Source organism: Pan troglodytes, chromosome 6 (genome assembly GCF_028858775.2).
Source record: "Pan troglodytes isolate AG18354 chromosome 6, NHGRI_mPanTro3-v2.0_pri, whole genome shotgun sequence".
Lineage (NCBI taxonomy): Eukaryota > Metazoa > Chordata > Mammalia > Primates > Hominidae > Pan > Pan troglodytes.
In genome coordinates, this window is record NC_072404.2 from 44158512 (window position 1) to 44184501 (window position 25990).

The window sequence follows — 25990 nt, forward strand, 5'->3', positions numbered from 1 at the left end:
CAATGAGTCACAAAATATTTGGATGGAATATTAAGCTTATTCGCGCATGGTTTATTTGGCTTTATGAACAACTTATCAGCCCCCTACTGTGTGCCTTGAAGAACGCTGCCCGTGAACATCCAGGCGGTCTCCTCCTGGTGATTCAGGACAGGATCGTCATCAAACAGGGATGGACCTGCAGGGCTCAAGGATGAACAAAACCACCTGGATCTCCATTTTCTAAGTCTTCCAAGAGAATATTGGTCATTGTCTTCTCTGTGCTGTTACCAAATGTCCGATTCCATTTACTGAAGTCCTAGGAAAGTCTCACACCAGGAAGACGGTAGCTACAGCACTGTGTAGAAAAGCTGTGCGATCTGCTCATCTCCAAGTTCTGACACGTTTGTAAGGTTTTTAGTTGAGTTCCAAGTAAAAACCAGAAGGCAGCTGTTAGTTGGGCTCCTTTGAAAAGAGGAGTAGAGTCCTATCAAGGCCAATCCATTGGCCAGTCTGTTTCTAAGGCTTCAAGGTGTTCAGCCATGCAATTTTGCATGGAATAAAGCACTGAGCTTCCGCCATCTTTAAACTCGTTGAGATCTCATAACTTTTGTAGTTTCCCGAAGGCATTTTCTTTAATGGGCCATCTGAATGGGCCATGGGGTCATGCTGGGATTGTTCCAATGACCTGATTAGAGGCTTCTTTATGTAAGAAAAGAGGGCTCAGAATTCTAAACGTGCACACTCCACTGGGCAGCCTAAGATGTGATGGATATGGTTTTCTGGCTGACTCCAAAGCCACCCCAGCTTTGTCAGGAAGAGCAGGCGTGGTGGAAGCAATGCAACAGCATGGTGTGGGAGCTTTTACCTGTCCCAGGGGCCCTGGCTACCCTGAGATAGTGGTAAAAATTGAAATTGCTGGCCAGGTGAGGTGGCTCACACCTGTAATCCTAGCACTTTGGGAGGCTGAGGCTGATGGATCACTAAGTCAAGTGATCAAGACCATCCTGGCCAACATGGTGAAACCCTGTCTCTACTAAAAATACAAAAATCAGCCAGGCATGGTGGCACGTGCCCATAGTCCCAGCTATTTGGGAGGCTGAGGCAGGAGAATTGCTTGAACCTGGGAGGCAGAGGTTGCAGTAGGCTGAGATCATTCTACTGCACTCCAGTCTGGCGACAGAGCGAGACTGTCTCAAAAAAAAAAAAAAAATTCAAATTGCCAGGCAATTTTACTTTGCAATTATATGCATCACACAGGTTTACATGAGTGACTATTTATCATATTGGTAGGAATGCCAGGTAGGTCTATGTTTAATAAGAACTACTGGCTTTCTTTCCAAACAGTTCTGACTCATAACTATTTGAAGGTCTGCATGACATTGGGTTTCTAAGAAGAATCTTAAATCATGGAGAGGAAGCTCAGAAAGGACCAAGGCCTGACTGGGCGTGGTGGCTCACGCCTGTAATCCCAGCACTTTGGGAGGCTGAGGCAGGCAGATCATGAGGTCAGGAGATCGAGATCATCCTGGCTAACACGGTGAAACCCCATCTCTACTAAAAAATACAAAAAAATTAGCCGGGTGCGGTGGCGGGCACCTGTACTCCCAGCTACTTGGGAGGCTGAGGCAGGAGAATGGTGTGAACCCAGGAGGCGGAGCTTGCAGTGAGCCGAGATCATGCCACTGCACTCCAGCCTGGGCAACAGAGCAAGACTCCGTTTAAAAAAAAAAAAAAATGAAAGGACCAAGGCCTGGTTCAAGGCCATTTGGGATACAATACAAACTTGCCATTATATGACTGGGCGATGTGCCTAGGATGGGTTGGTGGTGTGAGAACTTGAACAGAATAACTGAGAAAGAGAAGTGGAAAGAACTTTACACTAGTAACCCCAGAAAGTCCTTGAAACTAACATTCCTTAGAAAATCCACTGAAATGGAAAACAATGTTCACTCCACATTCAAGGACATTTCTGGGGAATGCCACCACCACATGCCCATCCCCTCCATCTCCTTCGTTTTCAATGCATTAGGAACTCTTGGATTTTGGCAATTCCTGAAACAAACAAACAAAAAATCTGATAACTCTTATTTAGTGTAAAAAAAAAAATCCAAAGGCATTTTAAAAAACAGGACTAAATAGCTAATTAAAATCACGTCATTTCAGAAGAACTTGTTACATTCATCTAGGAACATTCATCTAGGGCTACAGTTATCTGGGCCATGTCCTGGCAAACTGTACACTGTGAGCAGCCACTGTGGGCAGGAGGGTGAAAGGAATTTAAGAATGATTCATCACATCTTCTGCTCCAGGAGATGTGGCAAGTCAATTATCTTTGCAGAACATTAGGTGCATTTTATTATTAGAGCTAATTTTTCAGTCTTGGCTTTTAACATCCTGTGTGTACTCTACTGTCAGGAGTGGCTTTCTATTATGAATCTTACATTGCTGCATTCCACTTGCTGAATTATCAGTCATGCTCCTGGGCAGTGACATTTGCTTTTCTTGCACTAGAATAGCATTCATGATGACCCAGCTTCTCTGTAAATTAGCCCCTGGAAAAATCTTGGCTCAAAAACAGTTATTTCCCTATTCACACTTAAAACAACAAAGTCAGTAATACACCAGGAAGATTCAAACCATGAATCAGGAATACATACTAAATCTAAAAGTCTAATAATATACATTCTTGATCAGCCTATGTTGTATAAAGAATTATATTAGCAGAAAAGAGTCCAAATCAACTAAAAGGATTTGCATTAAGAATTCTCTTCTGGAAATAATGGCCAAGTGAATTCACTTTTCTATTCCATCTGATCTAATTTCTATGTACCTACGAACATAAACATGCCAAAAAGGAAAGTGACCAGAAAATGAAGCTGGTGTGAGAAGAAATTGCTGATTATGAAGGTCGTAAGATTATCAGTGATTCACGGACTGGGAGTCCACAGCCGGCACCTTTAAGGGCTCTCCGTTGGCAGCTGTTATTGGTGCTGCAGTAATTGCTGGATGTCAGGGAACACCGAGTGACCAGCAATGACTGGAATGAAGGAAGTGGGGAGGTGCGGTGGGGGCGTGGAGTGCAACCTAGTGGAAGAACAAGCATATTTCTGCACAAATAACAACTCCAATACCAACTGTTTCAAGCAGAGTATCCGACTGGAACAAAATTTCCAAAAAAAAAAAAAAAAAAGACTCATCAAAAGGAATTAGGGTAATCGTTGGAGATTACCAAAGGTTTATTTGGAATGACACAGCACTGAAAACATAATTGTTACAGATGATTTGTGGATACAGCATACACCATCTATTTTACTTTAGAACAATCTGTGAAGATGAGTTGCATAAATAGAAAGAGGTGGAAATATAGAGGAGCTGTTTTTATAGTGTTCTTTTGGGGGTGGATGAATATGCCCCATCTTTCTACCCAATCTCATAAAGGCAGAAGAGAAGACTGCTTAGCTGCCCATCCCAACTAGCCTACCTCCAGCCACAGCGGCTGGACAGCTAGATAAATCAGGCCCCGCCTTCTCTGAGGGACAGATAGTCGTGCTATCTGTCATCTCATCCTGAAAACTTCACAGTACAAACACAGATACTGTTGACTGTTTTGGCAATGGGATGGCTGGTTTTGCCATGAGGCAAAACTGCAATTGTAATGCCAGACAGAATAAGAGCAATGCATGTATCAATGACACTTGAGAGGCAAAGAGCTACAATGGAAAGGAAAGAAGCAACTATGTATATGTAGCCTTCTGCATACACATAGATCCAGGAGTCATGGGAACTAGCTTGCGTGACTGTGTGTCCATATATATATAGATGTGTTGGAAAAGAACACTGAGAACTTTTGCAGCAGTTTAGTTTTAAACATAGTAAACCTGAAAGGGAGCGAGAGCACGTGCTCACACCTGGGCAGGGGAATAAGATCATCTTGTACTACAGGATAATTCATCACATCTTCTGCAGGGCAGCCACTCAGTACGATACACCTGATGCAGAGAAATTAAAGTCTGATCTGGAGAAAGCTACTTTAGAATTGGTGGGAGGGGATCAAGTACAAGAGTCTCCACAGCTTGGACAAAGCACAAACAAACCTGTTATTGACAACATGGGAATGAGTGAGGATTTTTTCCTTAATTTACTTTTTTTCCTCCTACATTTTTTTTGCACACATGCTCCACTGATACATCTTCCCAAGGTTTGTCTGGCATCAGTCTGTAAATCATTAAGAGCATAATAGCAAAAGTGAACTCTTCAGGTTTTCATGAAGGTTTAAAAACCCCGTAACTGAGCTCCTTCTTGCAGTACTTGTTGCCCTAATCTAAGCGTCGGGTGAAGTTCTCTGGAAAGAGGCCTTTGTAGGTGGCAAGGTCTCTGTACTGAAGCCAGTCTGATTCCTTCACTCCCACCAGCCAGCCTGCATCCTGAAAAACAATGACAGAACTTTCAGGGTCCAGCAAACTACTGGAAAATGCACACTGCCACAATTAATTAATAATGTGTTACATTAGTGTTGTGGTTCTGAACCAGGATGTCACATTACAGGTAAAGTGCTGTGCCGTGATCAATGGGAAGGCCTATCCCAAATAAGTTGTTAGTTAAAAAAAAAAAAGAAAAAGAAAAAGAAGGAATAAACATTTGCAATGACTTATTGACTGTATAAAGTATAGTTAATTGACAATTAATATTAACATTATGACTGTACAAAGCATAGTTAATTGATATTAACTGGATTATAATATGAGTTCTTAAAGAGGAGAAAAGGATTACAATTACAAACAGTGCAAAGACAGGAATACCATGTGAAAGCATTTCATGCACAAGAGCATGACCTGTTCTGGGGTCACAGTGTAAAAAAGGTTTGAGGTTGCTTGGGTTAGAATGGAATACTGATGAGGCCATGGAATATCTTATATTTCATCCCAAGCCACTTGCTTATAAGAAAGAACTCTGACCCCCAGCTCATATCCTATAACCCCAATAAACTACCTATGTAGGGCTCATCAAATACTAAAAGCTAGATGTGTGTTGCCTTATATTACTATTTTTGTTTTTATAATACCTAATTTTTCAAGTTTATATAAACTACAAAGCAGTTGGATGTCATGGCATTCTTGCTGGAAGCGCTCCTATATCCTTTATAAATTATTCCTCATAAACATTTGTCTGTCATATAGAAGTACCATCACAAAAATGAAACCGTTTGCCCCAGAAAGGGTAAAGAACCCATCCATATATGGTCATGCAGAATGGGAGATGATACTTAAAACTGAGAAACAGAGGCTGTGGTCTGCCCTTGGCTTCCTGAAGATAAGCAGAGTCTAGCTGGAAAAGCTGTGTTGAAAGGAACAGTGGGAAATGAGACCATAGGAAGTGCAAGGAGTGGGAAATGACTATCTTTATTATGTTAACCAGTGCAGAAAGGAAATTCCAGTTCAGATGAGGGATGGCCAGGTTTAGTCTGAACCAACCCCCAACACAGTTCAAGTACATCAGATAAAATGAGGCCTCAAAAATTAAATGAAGAAGCTGAATTCATTCCCTTTTGATATAATCTGAGACTATAAATTGATGCTGCCATATAGACAAGAAATATAAGTATTTAGACAGCCCAATTTTTGAAGGCAGGAAAAAAACCGCTGAGGAAAAAAACGACTCAATAAAATAACTGATAATATCCTAGCTGATGAGGAAAAGTGCCTTCTTTAAAATTATGATGTCATATATGTGAAGGACAAAGCTATGCTTAAAATAAAAGATGATAGCTAAATATTTTCTGAACCTCTAGAAAGCATATAAAAGGTCATTTTCCCCCAAAAAGTGTCTATATTTGACTTTATTTACAGTAGGTGAAAAATCTAATGGAGCCAAGTAGAGTTAAGCACTTAAAAATTGTTTCAATAAAGAAAACAAGTAAAGGACTACACAAACCCACAATCAAGATATATTCCAACACATATATTCTGAAAGACAACTTGTAAAGAATATTAGCCAACATCAATCTTTAGCTGAGGAAAATATAAAAAATTAAATATTAACTGCTTAAAATATGTGGTAGAAAAAGATTTCCTGTCTTAGTAATGGTAGAATGGCTTGTATTAGACAACTCCTTCTGGAGAGAATAATTAAAAACATTAGAATAACTATATATCTCTAAATATCTATATATACATATATGCAACTATTTATATAAACAACTCTTGGTTATACAATATATAAAGTGTAAATTTATATATAATGGGATGGGTATAAATAATGGGTAAAACTATTTGAAGATGCTGGAAATGACCAAAAGGAGGCAGAAATTAGAAAGTATTTGACCCTTGAAAGTAGAGAACTGCAAGGGGTGAGATCTATGCTGATACAGCTTTTCCCCTGAGGATTATCCTCAGTCAGTGTGATGTGGGGCATTCACAGCATAGAGTGTAAGGCTCCCAGAGAAGCTGTACACTCAGGGGGGTTATCTTGAAAAGAAAGGAATCACTGGGGGATGGGTATCCTAACGTATGTGGATAAACTGCCTTGAAATCCTGGGCTGACCCCCAAGCTGTGCATGCATAAAGGGTACAGACCCACCCTAACAAAGTATAAAACCAACTCCCATCAATTCAAGGGAATTATCCAGTAATTTATATGTCTGCTAAAACAAAAATAAGCAATTTTCAGATATAGAAAACAGAGTCAGACTCTTTACCATGTATGGTCTACCTACTATGTCTAGTATCAATTAAAAAATTATTAGACATGGAAAAACAGGAAAATATGACCAAAAGATTAAAAAGCAAACAATAGAAATATGCCCTGAGATGGCCCAGCTGTTGGAATTAGCAGCAAGAAATTTAAGGCAGCTATTATAAATTTGTTCAAGTATATAAATTGAGAGACAGTAATAATGAAAGACTATAAGTGGGAAATCTCAGCCAAGAAATGGAAACCCATATGAAATAACAATATGGAAATGAAGAATTGTAAGAATCTAATATCTGAGATGAAGAAGTCACTGGATAAATTTAACTACGAACTCAAAGTAGCAGAGGAAACACTCACAGCACTTGAAGGCAGATCAACAGAAATTATCCAACCTGACTACCAGAGAGAAATAGTGAAAGAAAAAGAACAGCATCTTAGCCATCAAGAAGTCCAACATAAGTATAATTAGAAACCCAGAAAAAAAGAACAAAGAGAATAATTCAGAAAAAAATTAAAGATAAAAAGCAAATGTAGTGAAAAACATTAGGTTACAAGTCTAAGGATCTCAGTGATTTTCAAGTATGAAGACCATAAAAAAAAAAAAACCTACCCAAGCACAATATATTCAAACTGATGAAAATCAAAGATACAGCGAAATTTATTAAAAGTAGTCAGGGAAAGTCACTTTGCATACAGAGAAGCAATATTAAACAAATGACAGCTGATTTCTAATTATAAACAATAGAGACCAGAAAACAATGAAACATGTTTAAAGAGTTGAAAGCAAAAAAAATCAACTCAGATTTCTACCTTAGTGAAAGTATTGTTAAAAATTAAGAAGAATAAAGACATTTTCAGATATACAGAAGCCAAGAAGATTTGCTGCCAGCAGACTAGCACTTCAGAAATAGCTAAAGGAAGTTCTTTAAGCAGAAAGGAAATTAAGACCAGATAGAAACTCGGACTTAAGGAAAGAATGAAGACCTGGAAATGGTAAACATGGTGGTAAACATAAAACACTAACTTTTTTTCCTTTTATTTCTTTACAAAATAACTTCTGGTTAATGCAGACAAAAATCCCATTATAAATGGGATTTTTAATATCTTTGAGATGTGTGATGCTGACACCTTTTCTTTGTATTGGTAATTTATGCTTTGTGACTTTTCTTTCTTGAGTATTTCTAAGGTTTTAATAATTTTGTTAATCCTCTCAAAAACCTACTTTCGGCTTCATCAATTGTATCTGTTATAGTCCTTTATTGCATTCATTTGTGAATTTATTTTTATTATTTTCTTCCTTCTATGCATTTTTCTATTTAATTTCTATTTAATGATCATTATGAAATATTTTTTTAACTCACACTATGATTTCTTTGACCCATGGGTTATTTAGAAGTGTATTTTAAAATTTTTAAATCTTTGGGGGCTTTTAAAGATATATTATTGTTATTAATTTTTTGTTTTTTGAGACGGGGTCTTGCTCTGTTACCCAGGCTGGAGTGCAGTGGTGTGATCATGGCTCACTGCAGCCTTGAATTCCTGGGCTCAAGGGATCCTCCCATGTCAGCTTTTTGAGTAGCTAGGACTACAGGTGCACACTGCTGCACCCAGCTAATTAAAGAAAAATTTTTTTTGTAGAGATGAGGTCTTGCTATGTTGACCAGGCTGGTCTGGAACTCCTGGCCTCAAGTGATCCTCCTTCCTTGGCCTCCCAAAGTCCTGGGATTATAGGCATGAGCCACCCTGCCCAGCAGATTATTATTATATAAATTTCCAATCTATCTTATTGTGGTAGAGACTGCTTGACCTAGCACCTGATGTATCTTGGTAAGTGTGTTGTCAAAGAACAAAATGTTGAACATATTAAGTCTTAACCTCAAAGGCAGTGATGCTTGAATTTATTTTTTAAGGGGAGAGCTCATAAATCTCTTTGAGAATAGTATGGAAGTTAGAGTTTTTCTCTCCAGAAAAATATGTTTACAGATGCATTTACTTGCTCTGCATACCATTTCAAGGGTTCACATATTTTATGAATGAGAACAAGATGGGAGTTCTCAGTACCTTACATCAGACCACTCTTTTAGGAAGTGATATTTTTAAAGAATCTCTTTAAGTTGAGGTATAACTTAAATACTGTGTAATGCAGAGATGATTAGGTATATATAGTTCAATGAGTTTTGACAAATACATGCAGACATCCCTCTCAAGATACAAAGCATTTCCATCACTCCAGAGGGTTCCCCAGGTTCTTTCCTCATCAATATCCACACACCCAGAGGCAACCACTTTTGAAGGGGTCTTTTAGTTCACATTCATAGTGTCTGCATTTCCTGAAGACAGGTGTTACAGAGATAACACTCCCAGAAAGTGGTTACGTGATAAGAAACAGTCAACTGTTTGTATTATATAAAAAAAGAATGCAACGGCATCCCAAAAGGGTGTCCTAGAAACCTGGTTAATGATCTATGCTGTCACAAGCCCTTAAGCCCTTTTCAGATGGCTTGTAGCATCTCAGAAAATAGAAACATCTTTAGGAAGTGATTGTGTCCAACAGACCCTCAGAAAAAAATCAATGTAGCCCAAAGCATCTTCCTATCTTTTCTTTTACCTGATCAGCTTCTGAATCTGAGGGGACCACCAGCACCACGTCACCCCTTTGTAAGGTAAGTTCATCAGAATTTGCTGCCTCAAAATCATGCAGTGTTTCCACCTGCAGAAGATAAGAATACATAAAAATCAATTTCCCAGCCAGATTACAAGCAGACACTCTTACAAGCACTCTCCAAGCTGGATGAAAAGAGGAAGATATTTGCCATATCCCAAGGAGAAAGAAGGCCTCTAAAGCCAGAAGGGAAGTCCTATTCTCTGATATGAGGCCATTCATATGTATATTTATTAATAGTAATGCAATGCCCTCTACAACAGGGAAAAGCACTATATTAATCAAATTTTAATTCATCTTATTTTTGTTAGAGATTTGCATTTTATTATCGCTGATGCTTTATTACTGTTTGTTGTTTAACTGGAACCAAAAATGTCTAAAGCTCCTCTAACCCCAGCTTCTGTCAAATAATAATAAGGAAAACCACCACTTGGAGGTTATACAGTAATTACTACTAAATAAAACTCTGTGATCAATTCTGTGTAAATATATTTCCTTCCTTCCCTATCCTACCTTATATACAATGGCAACCAGTTTCTTTTCCTTTCCCATTTTGAAAAAGATTTCCTTAAAATTTTATTATAGAAAAATATTTTAAAGCAGAAGAAATAACATAATGAACCCCTATGCGTCTGTCACCCAGTCTGAATCACTCTACCGTCATGGCTGATTTTATTTTTCCCACCTTTCCCTCAACTCCACCCCTGAGAGTAAACATTGGCTTTTAAAGTGTGTATTTTGCCATTGAGCATATTCATAGAATCACAAGCTGTCAGAGCTGGAAATGGATTATGTTATCCCTAAATTAATTTTTCTGATTGGAAAACTGATACCCAGAGAGAGGGTCTATATGGGGTGCCTTAGGTTATTCTACAGTTAGTGAGGAGGCCAGAATGGGCCCAGCAAGCTCCGGCCATGCTTGGCACAAGGCTTCTTGGACTGCTTGTGCTCCAGTTAAAACGGAACCTGGCAGGAAACAACCCCTTATCTACAGGTTTAGCTTTTTCTCCAAATTAATTTATTCATAAATCCATTATAGCCACCCCTGTCCCCACAAGAGGTAGCAAGGTAGCAGTTACTTTCTAATGGAGAGAGACAAAGACAGAGAGAGAGAGAGAGAGAATGATACAACATTTTACACTTTAGAAGAAAAAGAGCTGATTTTTAAATGTAAAATCAAATTTAAAAACTTAAAATTCCTTTTCAGATTCTATTAGGAAACATCTGAGACAGGAAACACTTAGGTTAAGCCAGTGTTTTTAGGTATTTACTAAGTTTTTTTGGTAAGAACCCTTTGGTTTATGAAGGCTCTAAGTAGCCTGTCTGAGCAAAACCTTCTTCCCATTAACTTAGCCACCTTTTTTTTCTGCCTTTTGGTGCAAGTTCATTCATACATGAATCCATTAATTTACAAAATATTTATGGGCTCCCTACTCTGTGTCATGCACCCTACAAGGTGCCAGAGTTGACTGAAGGATTGCTGCCCGACCCCCAGGGGATATAGCCGAGTCAGGAGCTCTTGGTGATTCCAAGGCCTGGTCTGAGCCAGGCTCCACAGATTCACAGGCACCTGGGGGAGTAGAGAGGAGGAAGGGCTGGAAAAGACTCTCCCATTCATTACCCAGGGGCATACTGTTTGCCCTGTGGTGAACTTCCCTTTAATTATTCTTTGTTAAAACATGAAAATCTATTACTGTCGTCCTGGCTTGTCCAAGTGATGATGTGGTGAAGGGAAAGCAGTTCACAGAAATAATAATTGCAAAAAGTAAAAGTAAAAACTGGAAAACCAAAGGCTTGAGCAAAAGGGCCTCAAAGCAAAAAAAGGATAAATGAGACTTAAAAAATAAGAATACCTTGTAGAGAAAGCCAGGAGGCAATTCCTGAGAGGCCTCCCTTGCAGATGCTAGCTGGTCAGCAGCCCCCATGGCTGGTGCAGAAGGTGTGGGCTGAGGGTCCTGGATAGGCTTCTGCTCCGTAGCCAGCTCCGGCGTCTCGCTGGTGGGGCCCGGAGGAGCCGCGTCCTCGGTGGTCTCCTTGGGCTCTGCACCTATAGTTATTTCGTTTTCTCCTTCCCCTTCATGGTTGGAGGCAGGCTCTATGACCACCGAAGGAATGACCTTCTCCTGGGGGAAGAAAAACCGTGGCGATGCCCGGCAGGGCCTGGAAAACAGAACCTCCTTGTCCTGCACAACCTGCCTCAGCCCCCAGCCCAAAGCTGGGGCTGCCACTTCCATACTTCCCCACTAGCCAGACTCAGGTCTGGGCCTTCTGCTGTGCCACACAGCCTCCTTCTGTTCCTCCTGAGGCCTAAACCCTTAGTGGAATTAATTTCTGGATCCTTGAATAGCCAGGCAGTTTGGTAAGCATGAGGTTTCGGTGGGAATTGGGAGGAGGGATAGGGGATGGGAGACATGCCTTGAAGGGTGAGGGAGGCCATCCTGAGAGGGATTGCAGGAGGAGTCAATGCAGGCCGGCCTGGTTTTGTTTTTTTTTTTTTTTTTTTTTTTTTTTTTTTTTTTTGAGACGGAGTCTTGCTCTGTCGCCCAGGCTGGAGTGCAATGGCGCGATCTCAGCTCACTGCAAGCTCTGCCTCCCGGGTTGACGCCATTCTCCTGCCTCAGCCTCCCGAGTAGCTGGGACTACAGGCACCTGCCACCACGCCCAGCTAATTTTTATATTTTTAGTAGAGACGGGGTTTCACCGTGTGAGCCAAGATGGTCTCGATCTCCTGACCTCGTGATCCGCCCACCTCGGCCTCCCAAAGTGCTGGGATTACAGGCGTGAGCCACCACGCCCAGCCCCGCAGGCCAGCCTGGTTCTTGTCCCACAGAACCCTAACTCTTGCGGCTGGCAGTTCACCTCCTGTGAGCCCCTTCCTCCCCTCCTCCAGTCCCAGGAGGCCCCTAGTGCCTGAACCATGCTTGCTGATGAAGATCCAGCCAGGGTTTGGAGATCATCCACCAGTCCTTCGCTTGTGATTATCATTCCAGCCCCCCAGTGCTGTGGCCGCTGGAGGGACCACACCTCCACAATCCGCTCCAAGTACTCTAGTGTCTGAACCAAAGGATTAGGACCACCCTTTCATTTGTTTAACAAAGATGAGCATGGAGGGGAGTTTCATCAGCAGAACAGGAGTCTTTCTATATTCCCTCTGCTATCAGCAGACTAGAGCACTAACATTCGTCAACTTGGAGAGATAATACCATCTCTTTCCATGAGTACAACAACATACACAAAAACACTCTGGGCACTGTGATGAGAAATCTAAGGGGAAAAAGGAATATTCTTTTAAGTTCCTTCTCCCGTAACACTGTTATCTGCCTCAGCCCCCGCCCCAAAAAGGGATAATGAAAGGGATAATTCAGTTTCAAGTTTTAAGTAACCCTGGAGAAATTTTTGAAAACTTATTGGGAGTAAAATCATCAGAAGAAAACAATGCATACCATTAAGCCCCCTCTTAACGTTGCCTTCTAGAATACAGAAGAACCAGACAATGGAGGCAGGCCCTGGGGTTGGAGGCCCTCGCAGTGGTAGAATATGTGGCTTTGTGGCCTCTCAATGCTGCTCTGAGGCAGTGCCGAGCAGGGCCCCCTCCTGCCTCATGCACGGACCTAATGGCCCTGGTCCCTTTGTTTCCCTTCTCAAAGTGCCACCCAGTGGTGGGCTCTTGGTAAAAGGGGCCTGATGGTGAATTTGGGGCACTCTAATGATAATAATAACCACCAAACAGTAATAAGAATAATAAGATCTAAATACTATTGAGTTCTCCCTGGGCTAAGTGCTCACTTCATCACATTCTCTTTCTCCCGGCTCCATTCTCATCCTTTTCACTGTCCTGCTTCATTCCTTTCTCCACGTCACCCCAGTTTGCCATTCCCGTTTCCATGCTTAGGCCCAGTCAGCCACAGGCCCTGAGGGCCTGTATGCAACATTGCAATGCTGATACTGAGCAGCTGGGATTAGTCTTTCTGAGAATCCGATAATAATGTTGTTTGGTGGAGTCACAAAATTGCTACAAACGTATTATACATCCAAAGAGTTATCACCATGAACCAACCAACAGAGCACCCAGCCTATGCTACTTCCCAGGAGCTCCCCTGGCTGCGACATGGGACACTCACCTGAGGCACTGTTACTTCCAGCTCCTCTGCTTCAGGTTGGGCACTCTCTGCACCCTCAGTGGTTTCAGTTCCAATTTTGGCCTCCTCTAAACTTACTCCTTCCCCGGCAGGGACAGTGGCCTTCTCCGCCTCTGCTTCCTCTCCTGGGGCCCCCTCAGCTGCTGACACCAAGGTTCCAACAGCTGCATCAGCATCAGCTCCAGGTATGATCTGCAGGGCAGAAACCAGCAGGCCACGTCTGCATCTCCATGGGCCTCTGCCAGGAGTCAAACTCAAGCCTATTTCTAATCTCCCCTCTGTGGAGGCTATTCAGATTTGGAACATTCTTTGCACTCCCAGGATTTAGGTACAGCAGAATCTGCCATCTATTCATCAACACTCCGACTTCTCTTCTGCTGAGCTCCCGACAATTCTACACTCCTCAGCTTTCCCTGCTGTCAGGTGTAGCAAATGGGATTAGAATGGAAGTGACATACACCATTCCAAAGACATGGCTTTTAAGGTGTAGGTGGTCCTCTCCACAAGCTATTTCCATTTTTATTGGCTGGAAGCAACAAATGAGGCCTTAGGGGAGTGAAAGAAATATAATTGAATCTCGGGACCTTAAACTTACCATGCCAAAGGAAAGCTAAGCTTGGGAATGGAGTCACACGAAAACCACCTTCCTTTTGTTCCCAAACACAGAGCTGTAATTTCACACGCTTCCTTCATCTTATGTAACATGCAGAACTACAGAGCGTGAGATGAAGGCATGAGTGACTTTGTCCCCACTCCCTCTTTTCACATGTAAAATGTAGATTCACTGAGCGCTAATCAGAGCCTCACAAGAATGTGACACTTGCCTCATTGCCTACCCACCCTCTTTTTAAAAAAATTATTTCCTTCTTGCTTGCTATTTCCCCTTTAAATACTGAAGTTCTCAAAACTCTCTTCAGAAAAAGCACAGGTCACAGATCCTCCTTTGACTCGCGTCTCTTTTTCCTGGGTGCATCCTTAACCTTGGCTAAATAAGCCTCTCCATGACTGAGACGTGCCTTGGTCACTTTTTGATTTACATGGCACATCTGGGTCACAGGATGGAAGTGGCCTGGGTCAGAGAGAAAAGCCATATCAGAAAAGCATCCTCATCACACAAAGTCAAAATTTAGAAAGATTGCATTTTAGTATAAACTTTCAAATCTTTGTGAGGAAGGTTCCAGAAACCAAATCACTTTCACAGGAAAAAAAAATACATAAGGAAGCTTTCTCAATGAAAACCCTCGAGAATGAAGGGGGAATCATTTTTGTAATCAAATATGCATGGTAATGCTCCAAATAGCTGTAGAGCCTGTTATGGGCAAAATGCCAAAATCATAGTTTAGGTCCAGTAAGGAGAAGTGAAATAGAAAAAAGTCAGAATTTTGTTTCTAAGGTAGAAACACAGAAGAAGAGTTTTAAGTACTATTTAAAATTTGAGATAATGAAATAAAGGAAGTGCAATCAGAAATTTTAGTTTTGAACAAATGGGTTGGAGTCCAACTCTTTAAACAGGATTCTGACAACATCAGCTTGGCAGACTTGATTTGAGAGGTTCACGTGAGAAAGACTATGGAAGAAGAGTCTCAGGTTGATCTTATATAATATATCCAGGACACATATTTCAAAAATGGCTCTTACTATCTGATGGGATTAGGATTAACTATTTTTTCCTTGTTGAATACATTCTACCCAGTTCAACATCTTAAGTTAGGAAGGCCCTAATATTGCAAATATTAACTTTCAAACTCAGAAAACAGAAAAGGACAATGAAGAGTACCTCCGAGTGAGCATCAGAAATTGGAGATAAAGAACATGAACCACACACCTACACTTATAACAAAGCAGTTTTAAAAACGTTTCTGCTGGCTCAAAGGTACAGGTAATAGTTTAAATAAAAATGCCTGTTACAAAATATATACAGTACATTTTTCTATAAGATAATATTTTATTTGGGAATGAAAAAGAAATGTTAACAGCTATACTACTCATTATATGTCCAAGTATTTACTCATATTCTTAGAAACTTATTTCCCTCTCTTATGAGAATCTCCTATTATGAGGATGTGGCTCTCCAAATGTGCAATCCCTAGCCATGACATACTTCCTTCTTCCTGCCCTGTCATTAAAGTACATGTGACATGGTTTGGCTCTGTGTCCCCACCCAAATCTCATCTTGTAGGTCCCATAATTCCCATGTATTGTGGGAGGGACTTGGTGGGAGATGATTGAATCATGGGGGTGGGTCTTTCCCATGCTGTTCTCATGATAGTGAATGGATCTCACCAGATTTGATGGTTTTAAAAATGGGAGTTTCCCCGCACAAGCTCTGTTTTTGCCTGCTGCCATCCATGTAAGATGTGACTTGCTCCTCCTTGCCTTCCATCATGATTGTGAGGCCTCCCCAGCTATGTGGAACTGTAAGTCCAATAAACCTCTTTCTTTTGCAAATTGCCCAGTCTCAGATATGTCTCTATCAGCAGCATGAAAACGGACTAATACAATATGGGTTCACAAAAGTAATGATTTCTCATGAATTGTAACAGACACTTATTTAAAGTGAATTATAAATGCTGATCATTATTGAAGTGGGGTAACAAGTACATGAGGGTTTATATTTTGGCAAATGGCTGAAAATTCCTATAATAAAAAGTTTATTTTGAAATCGAATAGACTTTCATCACTGTTTTAAATAAGCACCGACCTTTTTATGGATGCTATTGTTACTGTTGTCAAGAGAATAGTAATCAGAACATAAATTAGTAGGGCATCTTAATCCTGAGAAGAACAAGGAGCAATTGCTCATAGCTTTATTGTTGGAGACATTAACAGGATTTCTCTACGATACTAAGGACCTAATGAAGTTTCTTCTATGTTAAAAACTATACTGAAAGAAAATGTGCATGCAATAAACTTATGAGCTCAAATGTAGAAAATAAGTTGTGTCATGATTACAAGCTTATTCTCTCCATCTGTCTGGAAAATCACACCTATGAATATCCCACTAGTTTCAACAGCTTGGAAGCAGATGGACTCTATCTACATGCAGACGGTATGGACAAACAGAGCAGCAGACACCACCACTACACACACATGCAGCAGAGGCACTGCTACAGATGAAAAAGCAGACAGGATGTTATTCCATGGGCTACTCTCCCAAGTGATTATGCATAAATCCTTCTATACATATATGTTCCAACCACACATTATTACTAATTGGCTTTTAGTCTCAGTTGAATTGATACTACATCTCTGGGAGAGGATATCTTTCCATGACCTATAGATGGTGTTGCCACAGGTAATTTTTTAAACTTGTTCCATACGAACATAATGTTTATTATTAACCTGTAACTTGTCTCTAGATATCTATCAATTTGGTTGTATAAGATTTTACCATCACTAAATATACATGTTATCACCTTTCCTTTGCTAGATAATTTAAGCAGGCAACGAAACTGGACTCCTATCTTTTGCCATATACAAAAATTAAATAAAAATGGATTAAAGACTTAAATATAAGGCTTCAGACTATGAAACTACCAAAAGGAAACATTGGGAAAGCTCTCTAGGACACTGGACTGGGTAAGATTTCTTGAGTAATATCCCAAAAGCACAGGCACACAAAGCAAAAATGGACAAATGGGATTACGTCAAGTTAAAAAGACTCTGCACTGCCAAGGGAACAATCAACAAAGACAACCTGCAGAATGGGAGAAAATATTTGTGAACTACCCATCTGACAAGGGATTAATAACCAGAATACATAAGGATCTCAAACAACTCTATGGGGAAAAAATCTAATAATTTCAATTAAAAAATGGGCAAAAGATCTGAATAAACATTTCACAAAAGAAGACATAAACAGCAGACAAGTATGTGAAAAGGTGCTCAACCTCACTGATCATCAGAGAAATGCAAATCGAAACTACAATGAGATCTCATCTCACCCCAGTTAAAACGGCTTTTATCCAAAAGACAGGCAATAACAAATGCTGGCGAGGAAGTAGAGAAAAAAGAAACCTCATATACTGTTGGTGGAAATGTAAATTAATGCAACTATTATGGTGAACAGTTTGGAGGTTCCTCAAAAAAAAAAAAAAAAAAAAACTAAAACTAAAAGTAGAGATACCATATGATCCAGCAATCCCACTGCTAGGTATATATTCAAAAAAAAAAAAAAAAGGGAAATCAATATATCAAGGAGGTATCTGCACTCACATGTTTATTGCAGCACTATTCACAATAGCCAAGATTTGGAAGCAACCTAAGTATCCATCAACAGATGAATGGATAAAGAAAATGGGATACATATATACAATGGAGTACTATTCAGCCATAGAAAACAATGAGATCTTGTCATTTGCAACAACATGGATGGAACTGGAGGTCATTATGTTAAGGGAAAAAAGCCAGGCACAGAAAGACAAACTTTGAATGTTCTTACTTATTTGTAGGTGCTAAAAAGTAAAACAATTGAATTCATGGAGATAGAGTAGAAGGATGCTTACCAGAGGCTGGGAAGGGTAGTGAGGAAGTAGGGGGGATGGTTAATGGGCACAAACAATAATTAGAAAGAATAAATAAGGCCTAGTATTTCATAACACAAACAGGGTGACTACAGTCAACAATTACTTATTGTACATTTTAAAATAACTAAAAGAATATTACTGGATTATGATGCAAAAAAAGGATAAATGCTTAAGGAGGTGATAGATATATTTACCCTGATGTAATTACTACACGTCGTATATCTGTATCAAAATATCTCACGTACCTCATAAATATATCCACCTCCTATGTACCCACAAAAGTTAAAAATAAACATAAAATAATAAAAAACAGGTATTAGCTGCTGTGACACAAACCACCAGCAGGTGGCGGCCAAAGGCTCTGCCTGACTGCTCTGACGTTTCTGACGTTGTAGGAGCAAATACCTCAGCCTCAGCACCTCAGCAATTTACCTGATTTCTGTCACATAAAAAAGAACTGCAGCATGCAGAAAACTAATTTTAAGAATGATAAATAAATATCAGGAAAATACTGAAATTAACAACTCTGGCAAAGGTAAGGTGCTAAGGAATTGACACTTTAGACTTCAAAGAGAAGCCAAACAATTTTAATGATCTACTTGGAAAACAAACAACACTCCTACACCCTACTTTGAGTCCATTAGTAATGAATTCCCATTTTTCCAGCTGCTGTTTACTTAACACGTTGATTTTACAGAGCTTAAAAACTACATAAACAGGGAAGGATCATCTGCTATCTGCGTATCCTCATAGCTTTCTGTTTCTGACACTAGTCTGATAATCAGGGGGCCTCAGTCCTCCCTTTATGTCTGGAATCCGGTCCAGATGTTTTGCTCTTACCAAAATATTTCCAATACTGTATTTACTGACCGCAAGAATAGAACAACATAAAAATACAACGGAAAACAGGAACCCATTTGTTCAGATTAGGTGTTAGCTGTAGATAAAATCAAGAAAAGAGTAAAAAGGTTTTCATCAATGAAAGTTATACCTCTTATTATTATTGTTGTTGTCATGCATTTCAATTTGTTAGCTATTTGTAGAGCTATAAAAGAAAAAACATTTTCTATGCTCTGCTTGCTACAGTACATGTTATACCTGCTAGGAAAAACCACAATGATAAATGACTACCATTTGCTTTTTTAAAAATGTTACTCAGGAAGACCAGGGACTGAATCTGCTGAAAGTATTGCAAGCCTTTCATACCCAGTGCTATCAAATGTTTCTCTTCACTCTAAATGTTCAGAAAAACACAATTATCCTATCTTCTGCCCAACCTATACTATCTATTGGTCAAATATATTTATGGGGGAAACAGCTATTGCAAAGAGAGACTAAAAATGTTCTCCTTGACCTTGGGCACATATTTACTATATCCATGAGGTCTATGAGGTGCGGAAACTAGGAGTATTGCTAACCCGCCTATCCATCACACAGAAATCACAGCGACCAGCACAAAACCTTCTGGAGAGAGTAGGTGGTGGCTCTCTGCACCATACATACCTCATTGCTTTCTTTTTTTCTTTCTTTTTCTTTTTTGAAATGAAGTCTCACTCTTGTTGCCCAGGCTGGAGTGCAATGGTGTGATCTTGGCTCACTGCAACCTCCGCCCCCCAGGTTCAAGCGATTTTCCTGCCTCAGTCTCCCGAGTAGCTGGGATTACAGGCACCTGCCACCACACCTGGCTAATTTTTTTGTATTTTGAGTGGAGACAGGGTTTCACCATGTTGGCCAGGCTGGTCTTGAATTCCTGACCTCAGGCAATCCACCTGCCTTGGCCTCCCAAAGTGCTGGGATTACAGGCATGAGCCACCGTGCCCAGCCCCTCATTGCTTTCTAATCTTCTGCCTCAATCATCTCCTTAGTGGAAAGCCACATAATTATGGCATTCATGCCAGGGTCCTCTAAACACCAGTTTAAATTTGCTTTAGCAAAATTTTCTGGAAATGTAATGACATGAATGAAATGCAATAATAGCCTAGGTTAGAAATCATGTAAAATAGGGAAACACAACTGGGTGACAGAAACTAGCCAGTCCTGCTATGAGATGGTGCTGTGAAAGCAGGTCAACAAGGACCAAGACCCCCAAACATGTCAGAGTAGTGATAGGCTCAAGAGAACTTGTCGTCTCTGAGGTTTATGTCATGCATTCATACATTCATTCACTCATTTATTTATTTATTTGCTTGTTTTCTTTGTGATATTAGCTCTGACCAATGCCTGAAAGTAGTTTGTCAATCACGCAACTGCTCAGGATGAGACAATTGAAGATACTTTGATTATCCTTCTGCCCAGCATGAAATTCCATACTTATTTATAAAGTAGGTTATTGTAACTGATCATAGGCATTTTTCTAATAAAGCAATTAAAATTTTTTTTCTAACAAATTTTAAAATAATAAAAGAAATAATTTATGGTAACATTTTGATATATTTAGTTGTATTCATTTTCTAATCATACAAGGGTTTATCTTACAAAACATGAGTCATGTTTCTGAGAAAAGTTATAGTAATGGATATATAATATTTTATTGCTTATTCTATTTATCAAGTTATTTAACAGTTCTATTAGCATTAAACACTAGTTGGTTTCATTTTTAAATGTTACTCTAACACTGTGAGAAAGATCTTTGGTTTGTAACCCAACAATTATTAGGTTACACATTTCAATAATTTAAATACTAAACACTGATCTATTTCTTTATGATGTCTCCATTAAACATGTTTTTGGGGTTTCTGCTCAACATTATAAGAAATTTTTTAAAAATTTCAAAAACATAGAATCATACAATGAACTTCCAAGTGCCCACGACCTAGGATCTTCAATAGACACGTCACCACATTTGCTTTATCATGTCTTCGCACCTATCTGCCTTGATTTGAGTCATCTTCCAGTCAATTGCAATATATCTTCATAAAATGCTTTTTAGGAATTCTATGGAAAGTCTCTAGCACCTTATGTAATTGGTAATGTCTTTCTGCTGCTTTCCTACATGATCAACTATTGACTTGGGGTAGAATTACTGTATTGTGTTTCTTTGTGCTCAAAATTTGTATGTTGTTCTAATAGCTTCTGACCTTTAGTATTGATATGTATAAGTCAGAGAACAACCTAATAGTTGTTCATTTGTAGTGTTTTCTTATTTCCAACCTAGATGCTTGCAGAACTTTTTTTTTAAACTTTAAACTCAAATATATAAAAGAATACATTTCAATGCAGTCTCTCCCCATTAAGTTTGCTTTTTTTGGTGATTTCTTATGATCCACATGCAGGAATTCCGTCAACTAGGAAAACTTCAGTTTGAGCATGTTTTTTTCTATTATACTGGCCACTTCTGCTTCTGTAACATTCTTATAGTCTCTTCTTCAGGATGAACTTCTACCCATGAGCTGTATCTTCACTCCTTGGCCCCTAAATCTATCACCTTTGCTTGTGCTTCTCTTTATGTGTTGGGAGAACTCCTCCAGCTTGTCCTCATATCACTAAATCGATTCTCTATAGTGTTGCTTCTCGTCTTTACCACATCTCATGCAAATTTTAATTCTAATATTACATTTCCTCCCCTTAAAATCTTTTCTCATGTTATTGAGTTCCCTTTTCATCTGCCTTTCAAAGTGACTTTCTTTTCTTCTCAATATGGTTGCCTTATCATCTCACCCTTCATCTTTTGTTTCACCTATCGAGGTCATCTTGAGTTTTACTGAAAACAAAAAGGCAATTTTCAAATTTTGTCTTTGTATGTCAGGTAATTTTTGTTATTGTTGCATGTTCTCTAAAGAAACTTTTAACTCTGGCATGCAATAATTATTTTTTCTTTTGTATTGCTCTATAGGTGCTTGCTAATCTAAAAATGTATTTATTTGCTTAGTTTTCTCAAATCAGGAGAAATCTCTATAGGCTTGATGTTTACAGTAGACGTGGAAACATTTTCTTTGTTCCATTTTACTCACTATCTGGGGACTCTTAGATATCCTTTTCAGAACAGGAGCTGGAGAGGGATTTATCAAGTCTTGACATAGAATCACCGGCTCTGAATCCCCTAAATATATGTGTCAAAGGATATACCTCTGTGAGAGTAGCAGCAGGCCCCAAATGGCCTGGATGCTTCAGAAAGGAATCCCATACTCATGGCGGGGTAGATGCGAGTTGCCTCTGATCGAGGGTGGAGATGGATGACACTCTCAGATATTTTCCCTTGCCTGGCTCAGGTATTATGCGTCAAGGATCCATTTATACTTTGTTTTATGGAAAATTATATTGGGTTTAGCTAACATTTCTAGAATATACTTTTGAAATGTTGACTTTCTTTTTCTATATGCTGGGTTTTTTTCTTTAAGAGTAAAATCATTAAAATGAAAACAAAAAAACTAGTAATAGTGAATCTGATTTTTTGAGTGATTTTTAAGTGTTTTCAGCTTTCTCATGAATCTTCATTTACACATCCCAATGATAAATTTCATTTTTTTAAAAAAATGCTCCAAGGTTTTTTGTTGTTGTTGTTTTTTCCAAGATGGCTGACTGGAGACATCAGAAGCCAGTTCTCTTCAGAAAGGGGATCAAAGTTACAGACGAGTGGCCATGATCTGAATGGAAAGCTGAGAGAAGAGAGCCAGGACCTGTTGGAGTTCCCATGGAAATAAGCTGGGGTGTAGAAAAAGGAAAGCTACGAGAGTCTGGCAGAGACTGACTCTTAAGGAACTTAAAATTTGGCAGAAAGGGTAGGTGGGGGTGCTTCTCTACTCCCCTCCCTTCTGTGACAAACTGCTGACCACTAAATTGTCAGAGAGCACCTCTGCCCTTGTGACCTTGGGAAATGCTGTTGGTGGCAATCTGAGAACTTCCTGAGGACAGAGCAGCAGTGGCCAGCTCCTCCAGGTGCACTCGCACTCCCCGCAGGCCTGCACTGAAACGGCAGGTGCCATACCGGCTGTGCACCCAGTGTAGGTCACTGCCTGCCTGAAGAACCTGTCTGTCTGTGTCACCAGACCCCTGCAAACATACCTCAGAACCCACTCTGACTTGGCAATGATAGGGGACTGATAGGGAGGATGCTGGAAAGCTCTGGGTACTCCAGAGAGCTAGCTCTTGGCAGAGGCCGCCCCGCGGGAAAGGGGAATACGGCCTGCCAAAGTGCCCCTTGGAACAAAAGAAATGCAGGTATGGTGCTGATTTCTGAAAGGGGTAGCACCAGTGGCTGGGAAAGATCATGGAAAAGAGGCCATTTCCCACTTCCCCCACCCACCATTGTGGATGCAGAGCAGACTTCCCCTGCTGGGGGCTTGGGCAAGTGCACTTGGAGAAAGCCTTTTCAGTGCATTTCCAGATGGCCGCACCCCCAGTGAAAGTGAGCCTATGCCATTTGTGTTTGCACAAAGGGCAGATCCCATCTTCCCCTCCCTAAACAGAGTGGGCAGCATGGTGGCAACAGAGGACAGACAAGTCACAGAGCTGTCTGCTCTGGACTGGGGGAAGAAGCTGTGCCCCAAGGCCATTTTGCTGATAGCCACCAGAGAGGTCCTTTCACAGACCTCAGTCACACTGCAGACTGGAGTCAAAGGACAGCATCTATGTGAACTGAAGGTCACGAGTCCTGCAACAGGAAAGTGAATCACATTCCTGCCTATCTAGGATGAGAAGCTGCTGCAGCCCCCTAACCCTTATCCCCAAGAGCTCAGCGCATCCTCCTCCTGTCACCCTTGTCAGGGCAGGTGCCTCTATTCATCATCCAGCTACCCAAGGGTAAGCCAGCTGTCATCCTTAAGTGCCATCTACTGGACTGGAGACTGAAGACCAAATAAAAAACCTGCTGCAGAAGGGCATAGTGCTAATGTATGAGATAAACTTCTTGAGACCTCCACACTCCCAGCCCCACAGAAGACAGTGTATCAGTTCATACACCCAATATACTGCTACAACGAGCAGTGTTTGAGAAAGCCACCACACAACAGATATCCATAACCAAGGAACCCATGTAGAGCCTTGGCCTCCTGAAAGCACCTAGAAACAAAGCCAAACAATCATATACAACAAACTCCACAGCCATATCCTCAAGGGAAAAAAGAGTAAAAATTTAAATGTCCCATTCAAAGGATGACTAATTTAAAAATAAGAAGTGACAGCTTCTTCACATGAGAAAGAATCAGCAGAAGAACTCTGGCAATACAAAAAGACAGAGTGTTTTGACACCTTCAAAGGAGTGCAGTATGTTCCCTCAAACATATTTGAGGGAATGATTCAGAAAAGTTTTCCTAATCTTGATAGAGAAGTATTTATTCAGATACAAAAAACTCAGAGAACATCTGGGAGGTACTATATGAGATTAACATCATCAAGAAATATAATCAACAGAGTATCCAGATCAACACTAAAGAAAACATCTTAAAGGCAGCTAGAGAGAAGTGTCAAATTTACCTGCAAAGGAAATTCCAACAGACTAACAGTCGACTTCTCAGCAGAAACCTTATAAGCCAGAAGAGATTCGGGGCCTATTTTTAGCCTTCTTAAAGAAAAAAAAAATGGCAGCCAAGAATTTTATATCTTGTCAAGCTAAGCTTCATAAACGAAGGAGAAATAAAGTCTTTCCCAGACAAACAAATGTTAAAAGAATTTGTCACCACTAGACTGGTCATACAAGAAATGCTGAAAGGAGTTCTCAACATGGAAGGGGAAGGATGATACCACCATAAAAGCACACATAAGTACAAAGTTCACACATCCTATAAAGCAATTACACGACTGAGATTATAATGCAACTAGCTGATAACACTATGATAGGAACAAAACCTCACATGTCAATATTAAACTTGAGCATAAATAGCCTTAATGTTCCACTTATAGATTAGAAAATTGGATTAAAAAAACAAAACCCAACCATCTGCTGCATACAAGACACCCATCTAACATATAATGACACCCACAGGCTCCAAGTAAAGGGGCTGGAAATGATATATGATGCAACTGGAAACAAAAAGAGCAGGAGTTGCTATCCTTATGTCAGATAAAACAGACTTTAAGCCAATAACATTAAAAAGAAAGACAAAGACAGCATTATATCATAACAAGAGTTCAATTCAACAAGAAGATTTAACTATCCTATATATATATATATATATATATATATATATATATATATATGTAGATATATAGATACATATACATCCAACACCAGAGCACCCAGATTTATAAAATAAATGCTACTAGACCGGAGAAAAGAGATAGTCATCACTACAATAATAATGGAGGACTTCAATACCCCACTGATAGCATCAGACTGATCACCAAGGCAGAAAACTAACACAGAAACTCTGGACATAAATGTACTTCTGACCAAATGGACTTAATAGACATCTATAGAACATTCCACCCAACAACTGCAGAATACACAATCTTTTATCTGCACATGGAACATTCTCCAAAATCAACCATATGCTTAGCCATAAAGCAAGTCTCAATAAATTCAAAGCCCTGAAATCATACCAAGCATCTTCTCAGACCACAGTGGAATAAAATTAGAAATAAATACCAGGAGAAACTCTAAAAACCACACAAATACTTGGGAATTAAACAACTTGCTCCTGAATAACTTTTGGGTAAATAAGAAATTAAGGTAAAAATAAAAAAAATAGAAACAAATGAAAATAGAGACACAACATATCAAAACTTCTGGGATACAGCAAAAGCAATGCTAAGAGGAAAGTTTATACTGTTAAATACTTACATCAAAAAGATATAAAGATCTCAAATTAACAATCTAATGTCACACCTCAAGGAACTAGAAAAATAAGAACAAACCAAACCTAAAGCTAGCAGAAGAAAAGACTGTTAAAGATCAGAGCGGAACTAAATGAAATTGAAAATTAAAAAAAATCTTACGAAAGATCAACAAAACAGAAAGCTGGTTATTTAAAAGGATAAATAAAATTTATAGACTGCTATAATAATTAATATTAGGTGTCAACTTGACTGGGTTGAGGGATGACTAGATGGTTGGTGAA

At 39.7% G+C, this 25990-nt stretch overlaps 1 protein-coding gene across 3 annotated transcripts in view; it reads right to left on the bottom strand.

Moving 5' to 3' along the window:
* Positions 1-3185: 3185 nt before the first annotated feature.
* Positions 3186-25990, bottom strand: part of AMPH (amphiphysin) — a 253080-nt gene continuing 230275 nt past the window's right edge. For all 3 annotated transcript variants that reach the window (XM_063815323.1, XM_063815322.1, XM_063815321.1), the window contains 4 exons: positions 13453-13662; positions 11185-11454; positions 9278-9379; positions 3186-4403 (listed from right to left, as the gene is read on the bottom strand). In XM_063815323.1, the coding sequence (XP_063671393.1) occupies positions 4296-4403; positions 9278-9379; positions 11185-11454; positions 13453-13662 (690 nt within the window). In that variant the 3' untranslated portion in view covers positions 3186-4295. The remainder of the gene's footprint in view (positions 4404-9277; positions 9380-11184; positions 11455-13452; positions 13663-25990) is intronic.